We start from the raw sequence: 21,749 nt of genomic DNA, 5'->3' as shown, positions 1-21,749 counted from the left end.
AAACTGATTTCTTCTAACTGATCAAATGCTGAACTGAATGAAAAGAATGCAGAGCCTCAAATATACAACGTGTGATTTTTTTCTGTCTACCATTCACTCGTTTACTCTTCTTTCAATGCACAAAGACCTGGCAGAACTGCAGAACTGCAGCCATGGTCTCGTCGTTGAGCGTCAATCTTGGCTGGGGGTAATCGTACGTTCGAATCCTGCGGGGACATGTTTAAGTATCTGCTAAGTAGGTAAGGACAACCCTAAGTGCAGCCGTCATCTTACTTTATCGATGGACCATCTCAGGAATGGGCCCGCCATCCGAAATTCTGTCAAAACCGTTGGTAAAACCGATACGCCAGCGTAAAAAAAAAAAAAAATCAACATGTCCCTGGGCCTTCGAGCGCAATGGATCATAATGGGAGCATTAGGAGCTCACTGGTGCACTGGGCGTACACTGGCTCTAATCGCACTGAGAGCTGGTCACACAGCAATTCACAGTGATGTGTTAGGTCGATACTCGTTTAATAATGAAAATGCCGCACGGTCCAGGAGTTTGGGTGGTCCTGGTCAGAGTATAAGCACTATAAGAGAACTTGCTATCAGTAAAACTAGCTTGTCTTGTGTAACAAGTTTTTATTGTGATAGCAATTGTATGGAGGCTCTAGGTGCATTTGTGCCGTCACTGTGAGGTTCCGTTAAAGTTCAAGGGCTGTAAGAAGCTTCCCGCTTCCTATTTAAATCAATCATGATTGCAACTACACTCTGACAGGTATTAAATTTCTTATGGTTAATCAATTCTGTTCTTTGTCACGCACGTCGCACAAGTACAGCGCTAAGCAGAATGATCGGTACAGCTCTACCAGGTGTGACATGAAGAGTTTGTTTTTGTAAAGTTCAGAAGCGAAATTCTTTTACATCCAATTCAATTCAGTGCAATTTTTTTACTCACAGCACACATACAACATTGTGTTAAACGCTCTCCTGGCAAGAAAGCGGAAAGCAGACAGCTTGGCGGTGGCCAGGGTGGCGAATAATCGGCAAAATGGCAATGCATCGGTATTATTGGTAAATGACAATACATGAAGTTACATCAATAAATACCTATACCTAATAATAATGCGTCATCGCCCAGCGAGCCGGCCCGAATCACTTATTTATAGGGCTGATCGCTTTTCTTCCTTCTTTCTTTTCCCTTTCACTTCCAGAATGACTTTATGATTCTGGGTAAGCCATTCTAAAGAGATGAGCTGGCGTCGGTTTGCGTGTCATACACACCACGATACTCAAATATGTGTCCCAACGCACACCATGAAAGACAAGACGGTTAATAGAAAGCGGCTGCTACCTGGAGGAAAGAAAGGTGAACTAGATTTCGTCTTCGTGTGGTGCCGTGTTAAGTGCGTCGGACTTCGAATCTGGAGATCAGTGGATCGACCGTTTTCTTTCTTTTGGCGTTGTTATTTTTATTGCGATGTCAATTATACTGACACTCGAGGCGCATATCCGCCGTATAGCCGTTATGTTCCGTATCAAGTCCAAATGTGCTAACATCGTGTTCGAGTGCCTAATGCTGTGGGTGAGAGTGCGAGCGTGCAAGGGTGAGCCAAGAAGCATGGTGGTTCGATCTCGCATGACAGAGGCAAGGAGGCGGGGACGAAGCGCGCTTTCTTTCGTCGCGTGCAAGGCAGCGCGGGGGGTTGGGTAGTTCTTCTCCGGCGTTGGCAGCGTATGGCATGGCTGAGCGCGGACCATTCTTCAAAGATATCTGCGTGGGCTACAGAGTCTAGGCATGCCGAGGGCTTATGGCTTCGTGTGCGCTGTCTTCTCGGCGCTTGTTTCGCGTTGGAGCAAGAGGCAGCATGGAGGGCAACTCGCTCGTTGCTGCTGCCGCTCTTTCTCAAGCCAAGGGCCCTATAACGTAAACCTATTCCAATGTGTTCTTATTACAATCTCCTGACCTCGAATTTCGTAACCACCGACGCAAGCATCGAGTGGTAACTCGCAACGGTGTTTGAAAAGCCCAATCAAACACGGTCCTTGTTTGTAAGAGGACACCTATTTTACTTTTAAAGCGAATAGCATTGTCTACATTGAGCAGTTTTTCTTATCTAACTGGCTGACACGAGGCGAGGAGCACGCTCAAGTGGGGAATATTTCAATGAGGCCGATCCAGCACAGCGAAAGCAGGTAACAGGATGAGAAGGGTGGTGCCGGCGTCTGCGATCAGTGAGTGAGTGAAATAACTTGATTTCGGTCCAGAGAAGACGCAGGGTAGACACCGCGCCACCAAGCTAGTCCCACGCAGGGACCGGCAAGCCGAGCTTCACGGCCCGATCGCGGGCACTCTGGACGGCCAGGGTTTGGTTCTTGAGTTCGGGGCTGCCCAAGAGCACAGCCCACCTATCCTCGCTGAAGGAGAAGCCGATGGCTTCACACTCCCACAACACATGGTCCAATGTTGCTCTTAGTCCACAGGCAGGGCACTCCTTACTGGGATACCTGTCAGGGTATATCGCATGAAGAACCGCAAGGTTAGCGTACACACGGGCTTGTAAAAGTAGAAGGGTCACCGCCCGCGCCCTGCATAAGGCAGGGTGCGGGATGGGGAATACCCGTCTTGACAGATAGTAATGCGCGGTAACCTCACTGAACGTGAGCAAGCGTCTGCGATTGGTCCGTTTTCCCTACCTTAGCTTGCGATGGCTGGTCGAAAATTGCGGCGGCGTGCAACGGAACGTTAAGAATTCCTGCTATAACTGATCCTTCAGCAAACAAGAGTTGGAAAAGTGATGTATATGCGCCGAAAAGGCTCGATTACGGTACACTACCACGCAAAAAATGTTTATTATACGCAAATAAATCCATGCTCTTTGCCAGCTCCGATTTGCTAGTGCCAGAGCGATCGGCGGGAGGCCATCTTCTATTCCTTTCGGAACGGGGCACTGCTCGGCTATTCAGAAAAAAAAATCAGTTCTGTTCGGCATATTATTGCGCCTTTAACGCGTACACGTCAGTTTGGCTGGATGACATTTCGTGGTTTTATGACGTCGCGGGAGAGCCAGGCGAAGTAAGCGCAGCCCGAAAGCGCTTGACCCGTAGCAGAGGACTAATTGCGAAGGCATCGAATCAGAGATAATTATGTTTATTTCGTTTGGTACAATCAAGCATAATCAGTGTGCAGAAATCACATCAAATGGGGCGTTTTCGCCGTTTTCGTGACGTCGCGTGTCAGACAGACGAATTGGCGGTGGTCCGAAATTTTGTTGCCAACGGTGGAGCGCTGATTCCAGAATCAGAATAGACGGTTTGGAATAGCTTTACGTTATAGCGTCCCAGCGTTATGACAGCGTGGGTCGGCGGTCGTCGAGTGAGTTGTGTTCTGGTTTGCCTCTGCAAGTGCGACACCATGCTTGTTAGTTACTGAGCCGAAATTAACGACTTCACACGACCAATAACGCTACTAACCTCACTTCGTACAGCTGTCTGACAATTTGCTACTGCTATCGATGCTTCGCTTTTCGAGGAAAATTACTACGGCATTATTTTGTAACAGTGTATGCGATTTGGTTGTATTTATAATCGTCGTATTTAAAAAAATTGTGCAAAGTAACATAAAAACTCAGTTTGGGCCCTTACCCGTACTCGAGCATCTTGCGTCCCTACGTCCAGTGTGCTAGTACCCAGCTCCATATTGGTCCTATAATCAGGCATCGCACCGGGCCAGGGCCACTGGACTTTGCAATAGGGCAAGCTCGACAATCGATTCAGTTTACTTTAGTACATCCGTGAATATTTAAATAGAATATAATTTCTGAGGACACAGTGGTGAGGCAGTGATAAATCAACTTAACTCACATTTTCCCACTTATCGGTTCCCATGGTGTGACAGCAATGTAGATTCTTATAGGGAACGCTTATAGGGAAATTTCTGAAATCGTGTTACAATATTTAGGTTACTAACGTGATTCCTTATTTCGGGCCAAGCTAATTTCAAACTCCTGCAGCATTTTCTAGCGTTCCATTAGATTATATGTACAGCCTCGTAATTTGAGAATGTATTTGTCGAAACACTAAAAGACGGCGTGATATCTCATTCTCAGAAATGGGCTTTTCAGTTATCTATACTTAATCGGCAAATAATTCATTTCATTTATTTATTTTCTGAAAGTGCCCAAGAACAGCTTTACGCCTTAATATTGGGGCACTTATGTTACACAAAGAACATAAAACCGAAAGACAAAACGGAATATCTCAAACAACAGTGCTACAAAGAGCAAAGAAAAATCGAGTTAATCAAATGCAGAAGTCAGATAATGAGCACGTAGTAGAGTTGAATATATCAAGATCATGACGCAAGGTATTTTTCTCGCTTACAAGACCTGTTATAGCTTTAGAGGTGCAAGAGGAATGCACGCAGAAAATGCTGGAATTACGCATGTTAAGGCAAGGCACACAGAAAGTTACAGCTGCCAGTAACCCTGCCTTTCTATGCATCATTTTTTGTCTCTCTCTCTCTCTCTCTCTCTCTCTCTCGAATAGGAGAAGTGGTTGTGAGTTAGGTTATACAAGAATAACTAACATGATATCTCCGCCTCATTTCTAGGGGCCTAATGTTAAACATGTGCAGTACACGCTCACAGGCATAAAATACACGGCGTCCAAGAAATCGATCGTATAGAATACGCATGAAACGTCGCTGAACACTTTCAGTTTTCGCAACATTGGTCAAATTAATACAGTTCCATACAACAAAACTAAACTCTAACTTCGGGAGGACAAAGGAAGAATACAAGAGAATAGCGCAGTTCACATTCGGAATCTTTTTAGTCATCCTTGATATGAGGCTTAACTTCCTGTAGGATGCATTACCGATTCTTGAAACGTGTTCTTGGTTAGTTAGCCGGGAGTAAACCAATATTCCTAAGTCGAGCGCACAACTCGCTCTATTGAAAGGAATTTTATCAAATGAGTATTCGTATAGTAAAGGATAAATTTTCCGATTGAATGAAACCATTGCCTTAGTTGGATTAATGCGCAAAAAGTTGGAAGCACACCACTCCGCTACGAAATGCACATCTTCGTGTAATAATTCACAATCCTGCTCTGATTCTATTTCACGGTAAAGTTTAATTTCGTCAGCGTATAAAAGGAGACGCGAATAACACAAACATCCTTGAAGGTTACTAACACAGATATTGAAAAATAATGGGCCTAAGATCGACCCTTGCAAAACATCGGAACTTGGTTCGTAAGACAAAGAGCATTTAGCACCGACGCAAGCTTAATATAACCGTGTTGACAGGTAGTCTGTAATCAGCATGCGTAGGCTAGTACTAACGCCGTAACTCACGAGTTTGTGAATAAGAAGATCTTGAGAGACAACATTAAATGCTTTTGACAAGTCGAAGTATACGGTGTCTAACTCTCTTCGGTTAGCAACAGCGGGTGCTGCAGCACCAAGAAAAGAAACAAGGTTTATTTCCACAGACCTACCATGAACAAAGCATATCGGTATACACTAATCTTATGCTTAAGGAAAAACAACAGATGTGTAAACATAGCTATTTCAAACACTTTTGCAAACGGAGGCAAGAGGGACATGGGGCGATAATTTTTTATGTCAATCATGCTGCCACTTTTATGAACTGCCACAACTATTGGATTCTTCCAACAAGAAGGAAAGGCACTTGTATGCAAAGCAAGAATAAACATGTGCGTAAGGACATGAACAAAAATAGAAGAACAGTCTTTGATAACAAAAGTTCGTATACGGTCGTTAGCAAGAGGATGCTTTGGTTTCAATTTACGGCCGCCGCAATTTAGCGTTCTGTAAAATTTGAAATCCTAAAATTGTCACTGAAGCCATACTGCCAGTCACCAGAGCTGTTAGCATTTGCTGTTTTAAGGAAAACCGAGGAAAATGTTCTGCGAATGCATTGGCAATATCGTCGCAGTTTCTAAGAATGCCACGAGATGGATGATTTATCACATAATCTGAGCCCCCTCACAACAGCTATCTTTAAATAGGAGCAGAAACGTTTTGGATCACATTTTACGCGCTCTTCGACAAACTCAATGTATACATCACTGTCTGTACGCATGACGAATTTTACCTGTTTGTCTCCAGACAATCAATTTTTCGTACCATTCCAATGATTCTGTTTTCTTGAATTTCCTATGGCACCTTAGCTTTTTACGCAGTAGACCGCGTAATTCCTTAGAAAACCACGTAGGATAGCGAGCGGGACGAAACTCTTTGCAGGGAATGATGACTTCTAAAGCAAATTTTACATTATCAGTAAGGATTCTAACTGCTCTGTTAGTGTCTGTAGTACAGTGCAGTTCAGACCAGTCTGCATCATTCAATTAGTGGTAATGACCTAGATAGTTGGCGTTTGTAAAATAAATGAGCGAACAGGCTCACCCAACACATAAATCGTCTCTAGAAAAATTACGAATTCGAGCGGAACATGCCAATGGTCCACAGGAGCCAAACCGCTAACAGCAACAGAAAAACTAGCAACGCAGAAATTAGCCAGAATCGGACCTAAACCATTATCAGTGGAAGACGGAACCGTGTTAAACTGTGTTAATCCAAGAAATTCGATAAAGAAGAACAGCGCATCGCAGCGAGGTGACGATAAAGGCACAGATGTCGTGTGTTAAGAAACCCAAAAAATAGACGAAACATTGAAATCGCCAGCTACCTGGACATTACATTTTGCAGCATCAATAATTTCAACTAAGTTATTCATGTGGTTAGAAAACTGCACGTTACTCATGCTAGGAGGGAAGTAGGCTACGCAGAGCAACAAATTCTTGTCGCTTTGAACATGAATTTCAACCCACACAATCTCTGGTACAATCTCAAGGTCTGCACTCCTTGTAAAGCTAAGATAATTCCGGGCGGCAATTTGGACACCACCGACGTTTGTAACACACGCATCATACACGCGGTCAGATCTATGAACTGTGTATTCCGGTGGAAAATAATTCTTGGACAGTAGCGACTTTTAGCATGTCCGCTATTCCGGCAAACGGCGGTGCTTTGGGTAGATTACCGGATGGTCGGGGGCGTAAACGTGAGCGGCCGGAGTGGTGCAGCCGCTTGGTGTTGTAGAGCTCAACCAGACAAGTGCAGAGCTGAAATTGCAGTACCCTACTTTATTCTGCTTCGCTGCCTGTGCAAATTTTCGGCAGCGGTGTAATTGTGAACATGATTACGCCGCTGTAGAAAATTTACACCAGCAGCTAAGAAGAATATAGTAGTTGGCTCTGTGTTTATGTGGTTAAGATTTCCCCCACCAGCTGGCGCCACCAATCTGGCCGCTCATGTTTACGCCCCCGCTAATCCGGCAAACCGCCCGCGCTTTCCGGAATATCGGAACACCCTAGTTACACGGGCGTGTTAACCGCAGTTACAACGTAGCTCACTTACCGGAGTGAACTATGGCTACCAGTAACTGCAGGTGAACATACGTTACAAGGAAAAACCTGTCCTCAGCTATTGCCGCTGCAGCGCTGTGAAGCAGGTCACGTGATACTCAGTAATGTGAATAAAAATGTGTTTGTTTAGCTCTTCTGTCTAATTATATTGATATAAAAAGTTTATTTTCTTTAAAATATGTCCGTCGTGTTAGCAGCTGCACTCTGAGCATATTGATGAAATTGCTTTCGCGGGGTTTGGCAACAGTTAGAGCTAGTCATCCGACTCTAGGCCAATGTCTGTCTCACGGTCGGTGCGAAAGCCAAGATCAATTGTTGGATTGGTATTCTTACCTGAGCACGTGCGCTGCGAATGTTGTAATCCCTGTGTTTCTGGTGTATTTTTGCTAGACTGTACGTTATTTATTGTCTCTTTTTTTTCTTTTGTCGTTTCTCCTCGCCTTGGTATGGTGACGCGAACTGATTGATGGTGTGGAGCAAGGTTGTATCATGTAATGCGGACGAACACCACGACGACTTCTTCATTATGTTTGCTGCTCAACAAACACTTCTGCACGATAAGCAGATGAAGGTGCTCCGTGTACTACAAGGCATTGTGGAACTCGAGCAGGAAAGAGAGAACGTTGAACTGCAGTGCCGTGTACTCGTGGTCACGGCTGTTCGGCTTGGTTCGCGTGAGCGGGAAGAATAGCACGGTAATCGATGGCACAGTAAGACACGAACATGCGCAGAGACATCCCTCTGGAGAAGCCCGTGGCAATTGCGTCATATCAGCTGGCTACACCAGCTGAAGACAGAATCGGGCCAATCTCTTTGGCGTCGGCCGTTCGTCGGTTAATATAATATTCCGCGAGTTTTAGTGTTGGTGTGCGGCGCCTTGAACCGCGGTACGTGCAGTTCCCCTCGGCACAAGGTTTAGTACAGCATCTGCGTCAGTTTAACGCTGTTACAAGGTTTCCTCAAGGAATTCGCGCCCTGGATGGCTGTCATATTGAAGTGTACCTTTCGAAGGAGCACACCGCCGATTACTTCAACTATAAAGGGTGGTACAGCATCATTCTTCTCGCTGTTGTTCATCACCACTGCAGACTTATGTGCACGAACATTGGATCCCCGGGTCGAATATATGATGCGGCAGTATTCGAGTGGTCACGTCTGCCAAGTGTACTTAGCAGCAGTTTGTGCAGGTTGCATGCCAAATCAATTGAAGGAGTATCGGTTGGGCCTGTTCTCTTGGCTGACAAAGCATTCCCTCTACAGCCTCATTTGATGAAACCTTTTGCAAGGCCAGGTACTCCAGGTTCAGTATCACATATTTTCAGATATAATGTGCCAAGCGCTAGACGTGTTGTGGAAAATACCTTCGGGAGACTGAAAGCGCGGTTCTGAATCGTGCATGAGGGCATGGGATGTGCTATCAATAACGTAAACTGCATCATCCGTGCTTGCTGGGTTCAGAAAAACATCTGTGAGCAGCTAACTGATCACTGTGATGCAACCTGGATTAAAGTTGTGCGCAGTAAAGATGCAAGGCGGGCTCAGCCAGCATCTACTAGCAGTTATATTAAGCCACTAGGAGGGGAAGTGAGAAATGATCTTGCAAAGCATATTGCCGCATGCCGGACCACCTAAGTGTTTTGACTCACCGCATTTTTAGAAGACACCATGAGACACTGACAAGCACTCAGTCTACATTCTATATGGGGAAGAAATTTCATCTGCACTGTTTGTGAGAATTGTGCAAGAAGTTGTATGTCTACTACAAGCAAGGTTTCGCTTTCAGTGCAGTGCTCGAGAAGGAAAGTTTCCTTACACCAACCATGGACATTACCCCTTACTTTTCCAGTGTGTTGTGAACATTACTTAGCGTGCAGTGTAAATGTACTGTCTTCTTTGGTTTTCTTGTACTCACTAGTGTACCAGTTTTACTACTGCAGTGACAAAAGTGGCAACATGAAGCAGTGCAGAGAGTTTCGTGGCAGTTGCACGTGCCTTATGGCTCCGCTCTTGGTATCTTTTTATATTTTAAAGGATTTGTAGATTACAGAAGGCTGGAGTGGATGACTGGCTTTTTATATTCAATGTCAGGAAAGGCACCGACAGATGTAAGCACACTGTCTGGATAGAAGTTGTAAAAACAGGGATAAAGTACCTCATAAAGGCTGGCTGGCACTTAAATAGGTGGCCCTATCTTTTTGAAAGGCTGATTTGCACATAGCGTGCCTTGTATATTAATAGCAAGATTGCCTTGGGGCTTTCTCACTGAAACGAATCCCTTCAACAGTGAAACTTTGCATCCCCTATTCAGAAGAAAATTGTAACAGGTATGCTTATGTGCGCTTTTTATATTGAAAGTGAAATCGTTTTGTGGCTTTCTCACTGAAACAAATGCATTCAAGAGTTATACGTTGGCTCACCTCTTTAGAATAAAATAGTGATAGATCTCGTTTATACATTTAGTGGAAACAAGTACAGATGGATGTATGGGATATCCAGAATGAGTATTTTATGAACGAGTTTGAGGAAAGCAAAACAAAACTGATCTTGGGTTCTTCCCATTCATTCTTTATTTTGCATGAACGCAAAATAGTTTTTTATCACCTCAATGGTGTTTTTGTTGATTTCATTAGCGTCCTTTTGCAGCTGCACAAGCTCCTTGCGCAGCTTAATGGACTGTTTTGCGTTTTCTTTGGCTCGCTTTTCTGTGCCGCTGTGCAGCGCCACCACATCCTGTAAAAGCGATGACGGCCGCTTTCGCTTTCTGCTGCCAAGTGAGCGGCTGGCGGCTGGAGTTGTACCATTCGGGGCTGCTTCTTCGCAGTTTACACTTGTTGGCGCAGGGCTGCCTTCCACGCATCCTGTCCGGACAGATGATTTTTTCAATTCAATTCAATTCACTTTATCTCAACACCAAAAGGTTGAGGACCGCGAACAAAAAGCCTTTTGATTGCTTGACGAGGTCCGCAGCCCTTTTTAACAGGCAGTGACAGAGCGTAAGGTGAGGGGTAACATATTCAGCTAGAATCACCTAAGTCCCAATAACATGAGTGACAGACATGATGCATATATATATATATGAAATGAATTCAAGTGACACAGAATGTATATATAGTACATATAGCACTCACGTAACCGAGGGAAAAAGAAAAAGAATTAACGCTAATTACTAATCCACATTGTACCTATATGAAATCGACAAATGTGTCATACAATACATACTCCAAAGTCGAATTCAGCAAATTGTTTTACCAAAAACACAATTTCTTTCTTTTTTGCGAAAACAAAGAAAAGACAGAAAAAAATCACGCTAATGACAGTTATACAGTGTAGATTTTGTTTAGACAAGACAGTAATGTAAAACGCAACATTTGGTAGGTGCAATTAGTCCTTCCCCATGGCATCTCCCAGAGTTCGCAATTGCGCGTATTTAGCTTCCCATCTATGCGTTTTAAGTTCGAGATAATATTAAACGTGTTCATTTTTTTAAACATCTGCCTGTCTTATACCGGTGAATTAGTGTTTGCTCATAAATATAAGGCATAGGAAGTAAATGCAGTTTTTTTTTTAAAGTGGGTGACTATGTGTGTCGTGGGGAACATCCAGAATACTACGGATGGGCTTTTGTGTATTCTGTATATAGTGGTGATATTAGAAAGTGTCGTAGTACCCCAAACAAGATGGGAATATTTAATTTGACTGAGAAGCAAGCACTTGTATAGAAGAAGCTCGCACTCACGCGGGATATTTTAGCAGCGACTAAATCCGCATGTATGTTTCACGACATATTTGGTTCGAATACAACCCCAAGACACTTAACAATAGGCACGATCGGCATAATAGAAGTATTAAGTTCTAACGTTAAGGCTGTAGCTGCATTACGATTTCTCGGTCTGAACAGAACAGCTGTTGTTTTCTTAGTATTTATACTAAGGGAATTTGCAGTAGACCATAAGGAGAGCTTTGTTAGTGCCTCCATTGCGATACCGATAGCATCTGTGGAATTAGGCGCGGTAACCAGAATAGTTGTGTCGTCCGCGTAATAATAAATTTCACCTTATTATCAATAGTAACTAAGTCGGCTTCCCATGACGCAATCACTTCAGCATATCAGGTGCCTCATTAACTTCTGCATCTGTGTATGACAGGAAAAGACGAAGGCGCATACATGTAAACTCAAAGTGCACTTGTACAAACTAGATGCTGCATCAACAGCATAACTACTCGAAAACCAGCAGACCAACCAGCTTTGTTTAGACATGTTACTTGCAGCATTTTACATGTCAGAATCAAGAGTTCTCTCCAGTTATGACAACTATTGCTTCTAGCCTTTACATTTGAAAACAAGTCAACGTTTCAATGCCAAGTCCCTTCTGGCTAATCAGTTAGTTATGCGGAAGCCCGCAAGGTGGAGAAAATTTCACGAAGGGGAAAAGTTCTCATCCTTCAGTGTAGCTTCGTGCTAGACAAGTGGATGACCGTTTTGCTCTTTCACTTCCTGTGCAGCTTAAAATGCTGCTATCACAGATATATATAATTCTTCAACATTGTCTGAGAAAAACATTTCCGCTCTTCACATAATACAAATGCGATATCTACTGCTTATAACCATACGTGCGCATTTTATGCCATGTTTATTTTGATTAATAATACTTTCATAATTTAATATAGCTGAAGATCTTGATGTTCATGTTCATAAAAGTTCGTACGCTCTGATGAATTTGTGCAAAAATGAATAATGAAGTACCGACAACTTGAGGGAGATGTGTTTCACTGTTGCGCACAGTCGCGGCATACAGACGAAGTTGAGCTATAAGAAGCTATTTTTATTGCTTCGCTTATGAATATGTTGTGTCTAATGATGTGCATTGAGTTAGCCTATTTAGATGTCTAATTGAATCATAAGTTAAAAGTGCATACATGTGTTACCTTATTCTCGCAAAAAATTATTAAATTATAATTTGCGCTGGCATTGTTTGTCGCTGTGCTCGTAACTATGAGCCAGTTTGTTCGCATTGCGGTGCCTTGCCAAGCAAAGCTTCAAGCATTTAGTCTAGGAGTCCCTGTACATTTTTTTGTAAATTTACAGTTAAACTACTATTCTATATGCGCGATTGCATCTCGAAACTGTGCATTTTTGCAGACTTTGTGAGGTCTCGGTTGCCTGATCTTTTGTAGCAGTCAAACAGATGTAAGAAAAGTGTCCGTGAACATGAGCTGACGCCGTGAATAAAATGGGCACTTGCTTACGCAGCGCCAGTCGCTTGATTGTTCGATGGCCAGCTTCCTTTTCAAAACAATAGAATTGACGTGGCGGGAACGCGCGATGACATACGTTATCTCGTTTCAACTAAGGCGGAATCCAAGACGTCTTGTATGTGCTTTGGGCCACCGAAATAGCATGTCGGAACAATATGTTCGCTTAACACTGGCGTTCGCGATCAAGCCCAATCCGGAGGGTAATTCCAAGACCCCGAGTGGCTCTCCCACAGCTTTCGCAAAGGAGCCAATCGCGACCGAGAAATTCGATCCCGATCGGAATCAACCGCGATCAACTGCGCGCCTTGCGACACACACATAAGATTAGGCCCTACTGAAGCGGCAGACGCAGTGCGTGAGCGCTTATTTTGCACGCTGTTGAGTTTACGCATCATATTTAGTAGACATATTTGCCCAAACACAGTCGCTATGCACCATCACAACGTGATTAGTGAAGTGTTCGTACTCACCGGTACTGCTTCTTCAAGTTCTCCAGCTTCTGGCGAAGCTGCTTGGCTGTGTACGGCACTTCGCCGTCAGGAAGGCGTGCTTTCAGGGCTCGCGTCATTTCCTCGTAAATGAGCGTCTTGCACGTGTTCGAACGCAGCGCGGCAATATTGTCTTCCCAACTGGGTATAACTTCGGTTCGCCGGAACTGAGGTGCGTCTTAATTGTGATTATCACGCCCGTATAACTAAGGTAGAAGCCATTGCAAAGCCAAGTTTGAGTTAAGGATATAACAAGGTATGGACAGGCTAGCACCTTTATCGCTTATGGCTAGGGGTGGCCTTCACGAAATCTTACTCGTTTCGCATTGGAATGGCCGACAACGCTCTCTGCAATGCCTGTCTTTGCGAGGAGACGCTGGAACACATTCTGTGCGACTGTCCTGAATATAATGTTCAGAGACAGTCCATGGCGCCCGTTCTAGCGCACCTTGACAATAGACCATTGTCAGTTGCAACCATTTTCACATATCGCCGACTGAAGACATCGCAGCTGAAGGCGACGAAGGGACTACTTCGGTTTATGAAGGATACGGGCTTGGACAAGCGGCTGTGACAGTGATGTCACGTACCGCACAAGAGTGACAGACTGTAACCAACGATGTGTGTGCCGTGTTATGTGCCCTCTATCTCTTCTCCCCATCTTTCATCCCCCCCATCCCGCTCCCATGTGTAGGGTAGCAAACCGGTTAGACAAAACTGGTTAACCTCCCTGCCTTCCTTCTCCACTTTTTCCTTCCTTCCTTCCTTCCTTCTCGTAGAAATAGGAGTATTTCGTACATAGACAACGAACGTTTTGGTAAAAAACTGAGCACTTCATTAATGTGGTTACAAAAGAAATTACGTTATTTTGTTGCTTGCATTCCTGGATGCATCATGGTTGCCGTAGAATGACTGGAAAAAGCAACCCTTCGGCCAAATGTCTACCGAGTTGATTTTTTCCAAGACGTTGTGCTCTCGCGCTTCCCTTTGATCTTTTGGCACTCATCATTGTTGATATCAACAACTTTTTCTAGCGTAGCACAGATTTCTTCGCAAGTTCTCGAAGGGGCCAAGTGCGACGCGAAAAGCGAACGCCTTCCCGGCACAGAAACCAGCGTCTTGGAAGTGTTTGCTCCCAGCGATGGCTCCGACCTTGTCTTGGGACGGAACTGAATAGGTTGCAGGCCTAGACGCACATTTGGTTCCCGCGATGACCCACCTACCGGAGCGGGTGCCGATTTGGCGCTGGGCTGTTGTTCACGTACCGACGAGAAGTCGGTGGATAGTACAGGTAGATTTCCGGTCTGTCACCAAAGGGACGTCGGTTAAGGTGCCATAGGAGGCCACTCGTTTCCGTCCCATTCCTGCTGCTGCGTACGTTTGCGCAATTTCTCTGCTCCTTTCGAGCGGCTTTTCTTTAATTAGCTCACATTGTCAATAACAGAAGACTATCTGCTTTATTTTCGACGCCTTATCCTTCAGGAACTGCGTGGATATAAACGAAGAAATTGCTCTTATGTGCTGAGGATACCATACTGAATAACATATGTCAAGGAATAAACGCCCGAGTGTCTCGAGAGTTCAAAAATAATGACCTGTGTTCGTCCCTTGTCCTTGTTTATTTTGCGCTGTTTTTGACTCATGGATTCGCGCAATCTAGGCCACATTCATGTCATTTTAAATTAAAAAAGAAGTTTATTCAAACCTGAAATATTAGTAGGTAACTTAAAGGAACTCTGGTTTCGTGGATGCTGAGCTGTTAAACGGTGTTTATCTAATTGATATCAATTTACCAATATAAACGAACCTTTTGTTCCAACATAGTAGTTGTTATCCATGCTTTGCTGCAAACATTTATCACTGGGTCATTTCTGTTTAGCTCATAAATCAATTATCGGCAGGTGGAGGGTTGGTATACCCTCCACTTGCCGCGTGATATTCTATAGGAGGGATTCAAACATGTTTTTCCCGAGTTAAACTATCCATAGACTAGAGGTGCATGGTGGCCCTACATGAACGGGAATACGTGAGCGTGTGGCCTGTGCCCTGCGGTAGCAGCTCAGAGTGGCAGCAAGTGGCAGCAAGAGGAAGCACGTGCGCCTTTGGCGTCGTCTATTGGGTGCCAGAATAACCAGACATGGCTGATAGCCAAGCGCCTACTCGATTCCCTACCCCGCTACAGGGATGCTGAAGAACGGGCCCAACAGCGAAGCGTACGCGGCTAGCAAACCGGTCTCTATACACGAGCTGACTGGAAACGTGCAAGTGCCAACATAGACGCGGTAATTGTTATGTACACCCAGCGTATTTACTGCAGTACGCAGGTCTGACTTCTCGCTTCCCCGCCTAACGCGAAGCACCTTCACCTGATACAGAACGATTTAGGAGACAACGATGCGCTCACGTTATAATTCAGTGGTTCAGCCTATTTAAATGAACAATCTGGCTTCATTATTTGTGTGATGGCAACATTTGCCGAATTTATTAGTTAATTGGCTATTAAATTATCAAGCTTAATTACAAGTATGAAGGAGGCGTCTGCTTAATCAAGTAAGTGTATATTTATTTATTTCATTAACGTTAATTAGGGCAGAATAATTTTAATATCTCCTAAATATTCTTGAATTGCTAGATTATTTACCCTCATTGATTTTAATTAGCCTCACTATTCCTTATTACCCTTATTCGTTAGTCGTTACGCTTAGGGTATTTCATCGTAATTAATCTTATTAGTCGTTTATAACATTGAATACGGTTAATACCTCTTCACTTCTGAACACGTATAGTCATGTACATAAATCTCAGTAGTCACACTTATTCAGAAGGCATTCTGATATATGCCCCCATAGGACTCCATGTATACCTATGCTGCGCATCGTATATCTCACGCGTTAAAGACAGGCGGATGGAGGGACAGAGTTCCGAGGGAAGTAGCTATATAGAATGCTTACGCATTAAAATAGACTCGGAGTACGTAGGAACTACTGCACATTTGTTTTCCAGTGCGCTGGCGTACCGCGCGCGGTCTGCTAGCAGCAGACGCTGCGCTGCTCGTCCAGCTCCTTGCGCAGCAGTCATGACGAGAAGTGAATCCAGCTAAATCCAGCAGACGGATGCCTGTACGCTATGCCTGGTTATTCTCGCCGTCTACAGATGACGACCGAAGCAGACATATTTCCTCTTGCTGCCATTTGCTGGCTGCTCTAAGCAGCCGCAACGGAGAAACGGTCACGCGCTCGCGTGTCTACGTTCGTAAACGATCACCGTTACGTTGGAACGTTTGGTTAGAGCGATTGGACTGTGCGGAAAAAAAAAACTGCAATTAGGTTGTCTGCAACCGACGTATGGTATGTTTACTGCACGATCGAACAAGCAAGTCGGGGTTAGTACTTGTAGGTATAAAGTAAACAAATCTAAGCGGGCAACTTTTACAAAATGTTTAGCTTTTTTGTGTGTACATAAGGTAAAATGAGCATGTTCCAACGTTAATGATTCGTTATTGAAAGTATTGCGACATAAATTGCATGTAAACTCTGTGCTTCCAGTACGGGTCAATATGCTGCTAGACCACTTCCTTAATAGCTAGAGCAATGTTGTCTGTTGCATTGGTTTTTCGCAACAGAGTGCAATATTTCTGCAAAAGCGCACAATAACTACGCACTGTACTTTGCTTTGACAGATATGAATGTTTCTTCTGATAAATAATTCGCTGAAAGACACTTCTATTTTGGCGTCTATTACAGGTTGAGATTCCTATGAGTATCTTGTCTGACGTTTCAGCTCACCATCAGACATTTGTGGACAAATGTGTTACAAAAGATAATCTATCGCCTAAAATGACGTGGCTTATTGGAGCTGCGTCGTCTAAGCAACGAGTTCTTGGCATATCGTAAGTGTTCAGTGGAAATATTGTTATAATGCATGCAGGAAAAAAATTATTTTACTGCAGTTTTGGATACCGTAAGATATTTTATCTCATAGACACAGCATATACACACATAAAAGTATTCCGAAATATAGCTGTAACAGGTTAAAATTATTCAGAACCATAACACGTTCGTCTGTGCGGGGCATTACACCGGGTCTCTCTACACGATGGAAGCACTGCCTACGCTGCACTAGTGGGTGAGTGTGAAGCGAGTGTCCTCATGAAGTCGCGATCTGCCTGTGTTCTTACTCGCCCAACAGTTAGACGTAAAGAGTCATGTTATTTTTTGGGCGTCTGCTAAGGCAGCGTAATTTGCACTTTCCGACGCCTCGGTTTCTGCTTGCAGGGTGATATTGGCCCTAATTTAATTACGCTGCAAAATTTAGCAGCATAAGCGTATTGCATTTCTGGACGCTCTCACGATCACCATGGAAGACACGCATTTTGACTAGTCGTCTGATGAGTTTAGTTAAAATGTGAACTGATATAGTTTTCGTACCTACTCGTCTAATGCTTAGCTCGAGAGCCAATTTAATATACACGCCTCTGTGGTAAAAGAAACCCGCGAGTATGTCCCTTATGACCTCACCTTCCGCATATATGAAATCTTTTTCCAAACACTTCAAAACACCCTGTACAGAAACAGTAGGATTATGTAAGGCGAGGCTGACGAGTCGTTAAGACTGAGTGGTACAGCATCCTATCGTGTACATCACCTGTTTCCAGCTTTACAGTCCTGAAAATCCCCCATGCATAACCGTTGGACTACTCCCATGGTTAGCTAGTCCATCATTCATTTGTTTTTGTTTAAAGAGAGCAAATAAGAACGCGGTAGCACGAATTCTAGGGCATATTATAATATTAGAGAAATACAATAGGAAAAAAAGCAGAAATCGATGGACAGTCGGATATTGGTAGCATTTCACTTGTTCTTGGCGAGAAAGGCTTACAGATGCCGAAGTGAGGTCTTACGATTAGAGGGCATGTCGTGGGTGATGCCGACGCATAGGCTACTGATGAGACCAGCAAGCAGAGTCCACTGATTTATTCAGGAGAGCGTGTTGCTCAAAATACCCGAGAAAAACGCGTCTAAGTGGGGCTCACGGGAAACGACGGCGCCGCCAGAGGGTTCTCTCCCCCGTAGGCAGCACTGGAATCAAAAGCTAATGTCGCAAAAGCTAAAGCCGCTTTAGACATCGGTGGGGTGCCAATCTAACGGGTTCTTTAACAGATTATCTTAGCGAGGCGGTTCAAATAGGGGCAGAACTATAAGGTGGCGTTGATGAGACGACAGTGTTTCATGTAAGCGTGGGCTTGACGTGATTAACGCAACAACTTCGTCACGAATATTAGCGCGGATTATCAGCGTCTTCACAACTCGGTAGAGAAATTGAAAAGGGTCGTCGTATTGCGGAGCAATGGTCAGTCTAATGTCTTCCCGAAACACACTGGCGTGGGTCGACATGGTTAGTTTGTGACTCAAAAAGATGTGTTAAATAGAAGGCTCTGGAAGGCTTCGCGTAGGCGCTAAAAAAGCACTCTTATTGGCTCAACACACTCCTGAGGGTTAGACAGTGCTGAAAGCAGCGGAGCGAAAAATTCATCCTGTGATCGCAGAGTCGTGCCGTAAATCATCTGAGCTTCCTTGCATGTGTGGTCTTCTTTAAGCATATCAGCGTCACCTACGTACTGGTACGTCTCCACGTTTCTGTCCCTCCATTTTCCTTTTGACATTTCTTTTGTCAGATACGATTGTGAGGACCACACAAGGAGAGCATTTGCCATCAGGCGTATCATTTCTTTTTTTTTTTTTTTTTTTTGCAGAACCAAAAATAGATGACTTTGTTCATTTTACAATAAGCGAGAGAAAAACCTGACACTGGGGGTGCGTCACCTGCGAAAAAGCTCGACGTTGCAACGATTAAATGCAAAATGGATGCCGACAAGAAGGACGGGAAGCTAGTTGACCCAGCAGGCAGTGGCACCACGGACGATGGGGCAGCCTTGAGCTGACGACGCGGTCGCTCAGGGCTGATTTACAGTCCTGCTCAGGGAAGGACTGTGGCTCAGGCGGACACCAAGAGGGCTTGTCAGCGCAATGTCAAATTCGAATTGGCGTCCACGGTTAGTGGTGACAACCCTTGGACAGACAAAACGGTAAACTCAGCCGCTGTTGAATGTGGCTTCCAAACGCACCGCCTCGAGGTCAGAACGCTGTAGAGCACTATGTCAGGTCCTATTGGCAAGCGAAGTGTCATAGGCGAGGCACATTCATAGGCGACCGACTAGTCTAGTCATCAGAGGATATTGATTTATTCTCGAGAGTGCGCGGCTCGAAGAGTCCAAGCATGGCACAGAGACGTGTCCAATTGAAGCTGAAACACATGGAAGACGACGGCGCTACTAGAGGCTTTTGGTATTGAGAGGTGGTTCCGCGATTTACTCATTAATCATTTCCATACAATGCGCCTTTAAACTCTGACACCAGCATGAATTTGCACTAAAAGAGGCGTCTAATCATGGCAAGCTGGTGTGATTGCGGTCTCCATTATTCATGCACTTCCAGAAAAATTTGGCCTGCAGGAATTTTGCAGCAGCAGCAGAAAAAAGAAGAAAAGGACCGCAAAATCAATTTCCAGGTCATCCGTGCACGCAGCTAACGACAATAAGTGTTACGAGTTTTAACACTGCTTTGCCCATAATCTTTTGTGGTATCATGAAAATCAACAATCTGCTTCACGGTAAGACCGCTGCAAATTGTGTTTAGCAATAATAACCAGCGGGCTGATGGTTTTATGATCGTGCAGTTATTTTCACTGCATCAGTGAAACAATTTGTTGTTTTTTGGTTTTTGGCCATTTACGTTTGCACACAATTGCAGTTTGATGGCCTTTGTGCACTCGCGACGCGTTCTTTTCCCTTTGTGATTGTGACGTAGCAATTTTATGCTTGTTGTGTGATGTCACTGCTTGTTTTTTCTACTCTCTACAGGCAGCAATACTCACACGGACCTGTCATTTTCCGGAGACGTGACACGAGACGGAGCAAAGCACACGAGGGCATCTCTGATATTACAAGGATCTGCGGGCTTCGTAGTTGACAATACTGTTAGTAGCAAGCTGTGGTTGTGGGTAATGCGTTGTGAAATGAGCGGAATGAACTGCGAAAAATGACACGCAATCGTTTTGTCTAAAACAGAAAACTCGATGGTTAACTAGCTGAGTGCCAACGCTGCATGTCACTTGCCGTGCTACTTTCCTCAGTCGGCATCATCATCCATGAGAGGTCGCTCCCACGCGTATTTTGACACTTTTACATAGAGGAAATAAGGTCTACGCAGTGAAGCTGCAGGGCTCCATCAAATGTTCATATTTGAACTTCGGAGACATACCGACATATTTCGTTTACCTTTTTGAGAATCCTAACTCATTTCGGATTGCAATATCCTGCGCCCTGTATATCAGCTGAATGTCTCGCACAATAAATCAAGTGGAAGCAACCCGTAGAAAGACTTACTTCGGAGCCTATACTCAACTTTTTTTTTCATGTGTACAGAATTCTAATATTTGAACAATGTAGGCGGCCTTTAGCACCAGGAACCTTCCAGACAACAAAATGATTCTGCAGATCCTCTGTTGTGTGATTAACGAATTATTTAAGTATAAAAAACCGAGAAATCAGTAATAATACTGCTTGGCCCTGTGAGATTATATCATTGCATCATTGTGCACTTCAAGACCTGAGCACCACGTTCATCGCAATAAAGTGTTACGAATGAACGAGCACTCTGGTGGATTATTTATGAATATCGCAATTATTATGAAGCATGATTTTAAGGTTGATTGAGATTACTTCGTGCCGCAGATAAGAAACGGTGTGTTTTTTTGCGTCATACACCTCTCTATTACTGAAGATCACCTGGATAGCATGTTTCGTTTGAATTATAGTTTCTTAATTCAAGCAATAAAACCGCGTTGCTTACGATCGGAGGCTAAGAGAGAAACTAGCATTTTGATTAGGTCTTTCTATTCCTGTGCGGGGTGGTCGTAATCCATTGCGTGAAGGATTCGCATACTTAATATAGCGTACATCAGTTGAAAACAAAGACATTAGTACGGTGGCAACAGATACTTTGCGTAACAATTATATCAACGTGGTAAATACTGAGAAACACACTGGAAACAGTGTTCGATGTGATTTTTAAGTGCCTATATTCTAGTTCACAGCTGTCACGCAAGAACACTTCATTAAAATATAATTAGCCGAGCCGTGTTGTTAGAATCAAGCCTTAAAGCACGCAGCATATGCGGATGTTCCTGTCGCATGAATTGACTCGATGAATATTACGACACTACTTCACCCCTTCAACTTCGACGGCGTTCATTACACAGTTTCGAATCACGATTTATGTTAAAGCTCAACTTTCTCTGCCAACGCTACCGAAATTGCCTCTGTGTGGCTGTTGTAAGGCACAAGAGCTCGCAACATGAGTCACTAGGCAGTCCATTGCCGAATGCGTAGAGCATCGGGCTGCTGGGCGCCAACATGGGTCACTGCGTATGTAAAAAAAAGTTGATTCCTTTCTATGAGGAGTTGCTCAGGACATCTGAACCAGGTGAAGTGGGCTTCACCAAATAGGC

At 44.1% G+C, this 21,749-nt stretch overlaps 1 protein-coding gene across 2 annotated transcripts in view; it reads left to right on the top strand.

Annotated features, from left to right (window-relative positions):
- LOC126529952 (uncharacterized) overlaps positions 1-20,888 on the top strand; it is a 103,966-nt gene extending 83,078 nt beyond the window's left edge. Inside the window, exon 5 of one of the 2 annotated variants that reach the window (XM_055070139.2) lies at positions 20,101-20,888. In XM_055070139.2, coding sequence (XP_054926114.1) covers positions 20,101-20,282 — 182 coding nt within the window. In that variant the 3' untranslated portion in view covers positions 20,283-20,888. The remainder of the gene's footprint in view (positions 1-20,100) is intronic. The other variant, XM_050177421.3, reaches the window with a different exon arrangement.
- The last annotated feature ends 861 nt before the right edge of the window (positions 20,889-21,749 follow it).

This window comes from Dermacentor andersoni, chromosome 5 (genome assembly GCF_023375885.2).
Source record: "Dermacentor andersoni chromosome 5, qqDerAnde1_hic_scaffold, whole genome shotgun sequence".
In the NCBI taxonomy this organism is placed as follows: Eukaryota; Metazoa; Arthropoda; class Arachnida; order Ixodida; family Ixodidae; genus Dermacentor; species Dermacentor andersoni.
This window is presented reverse-complemented; position numbering and strand designations above follow the sequence as displayed.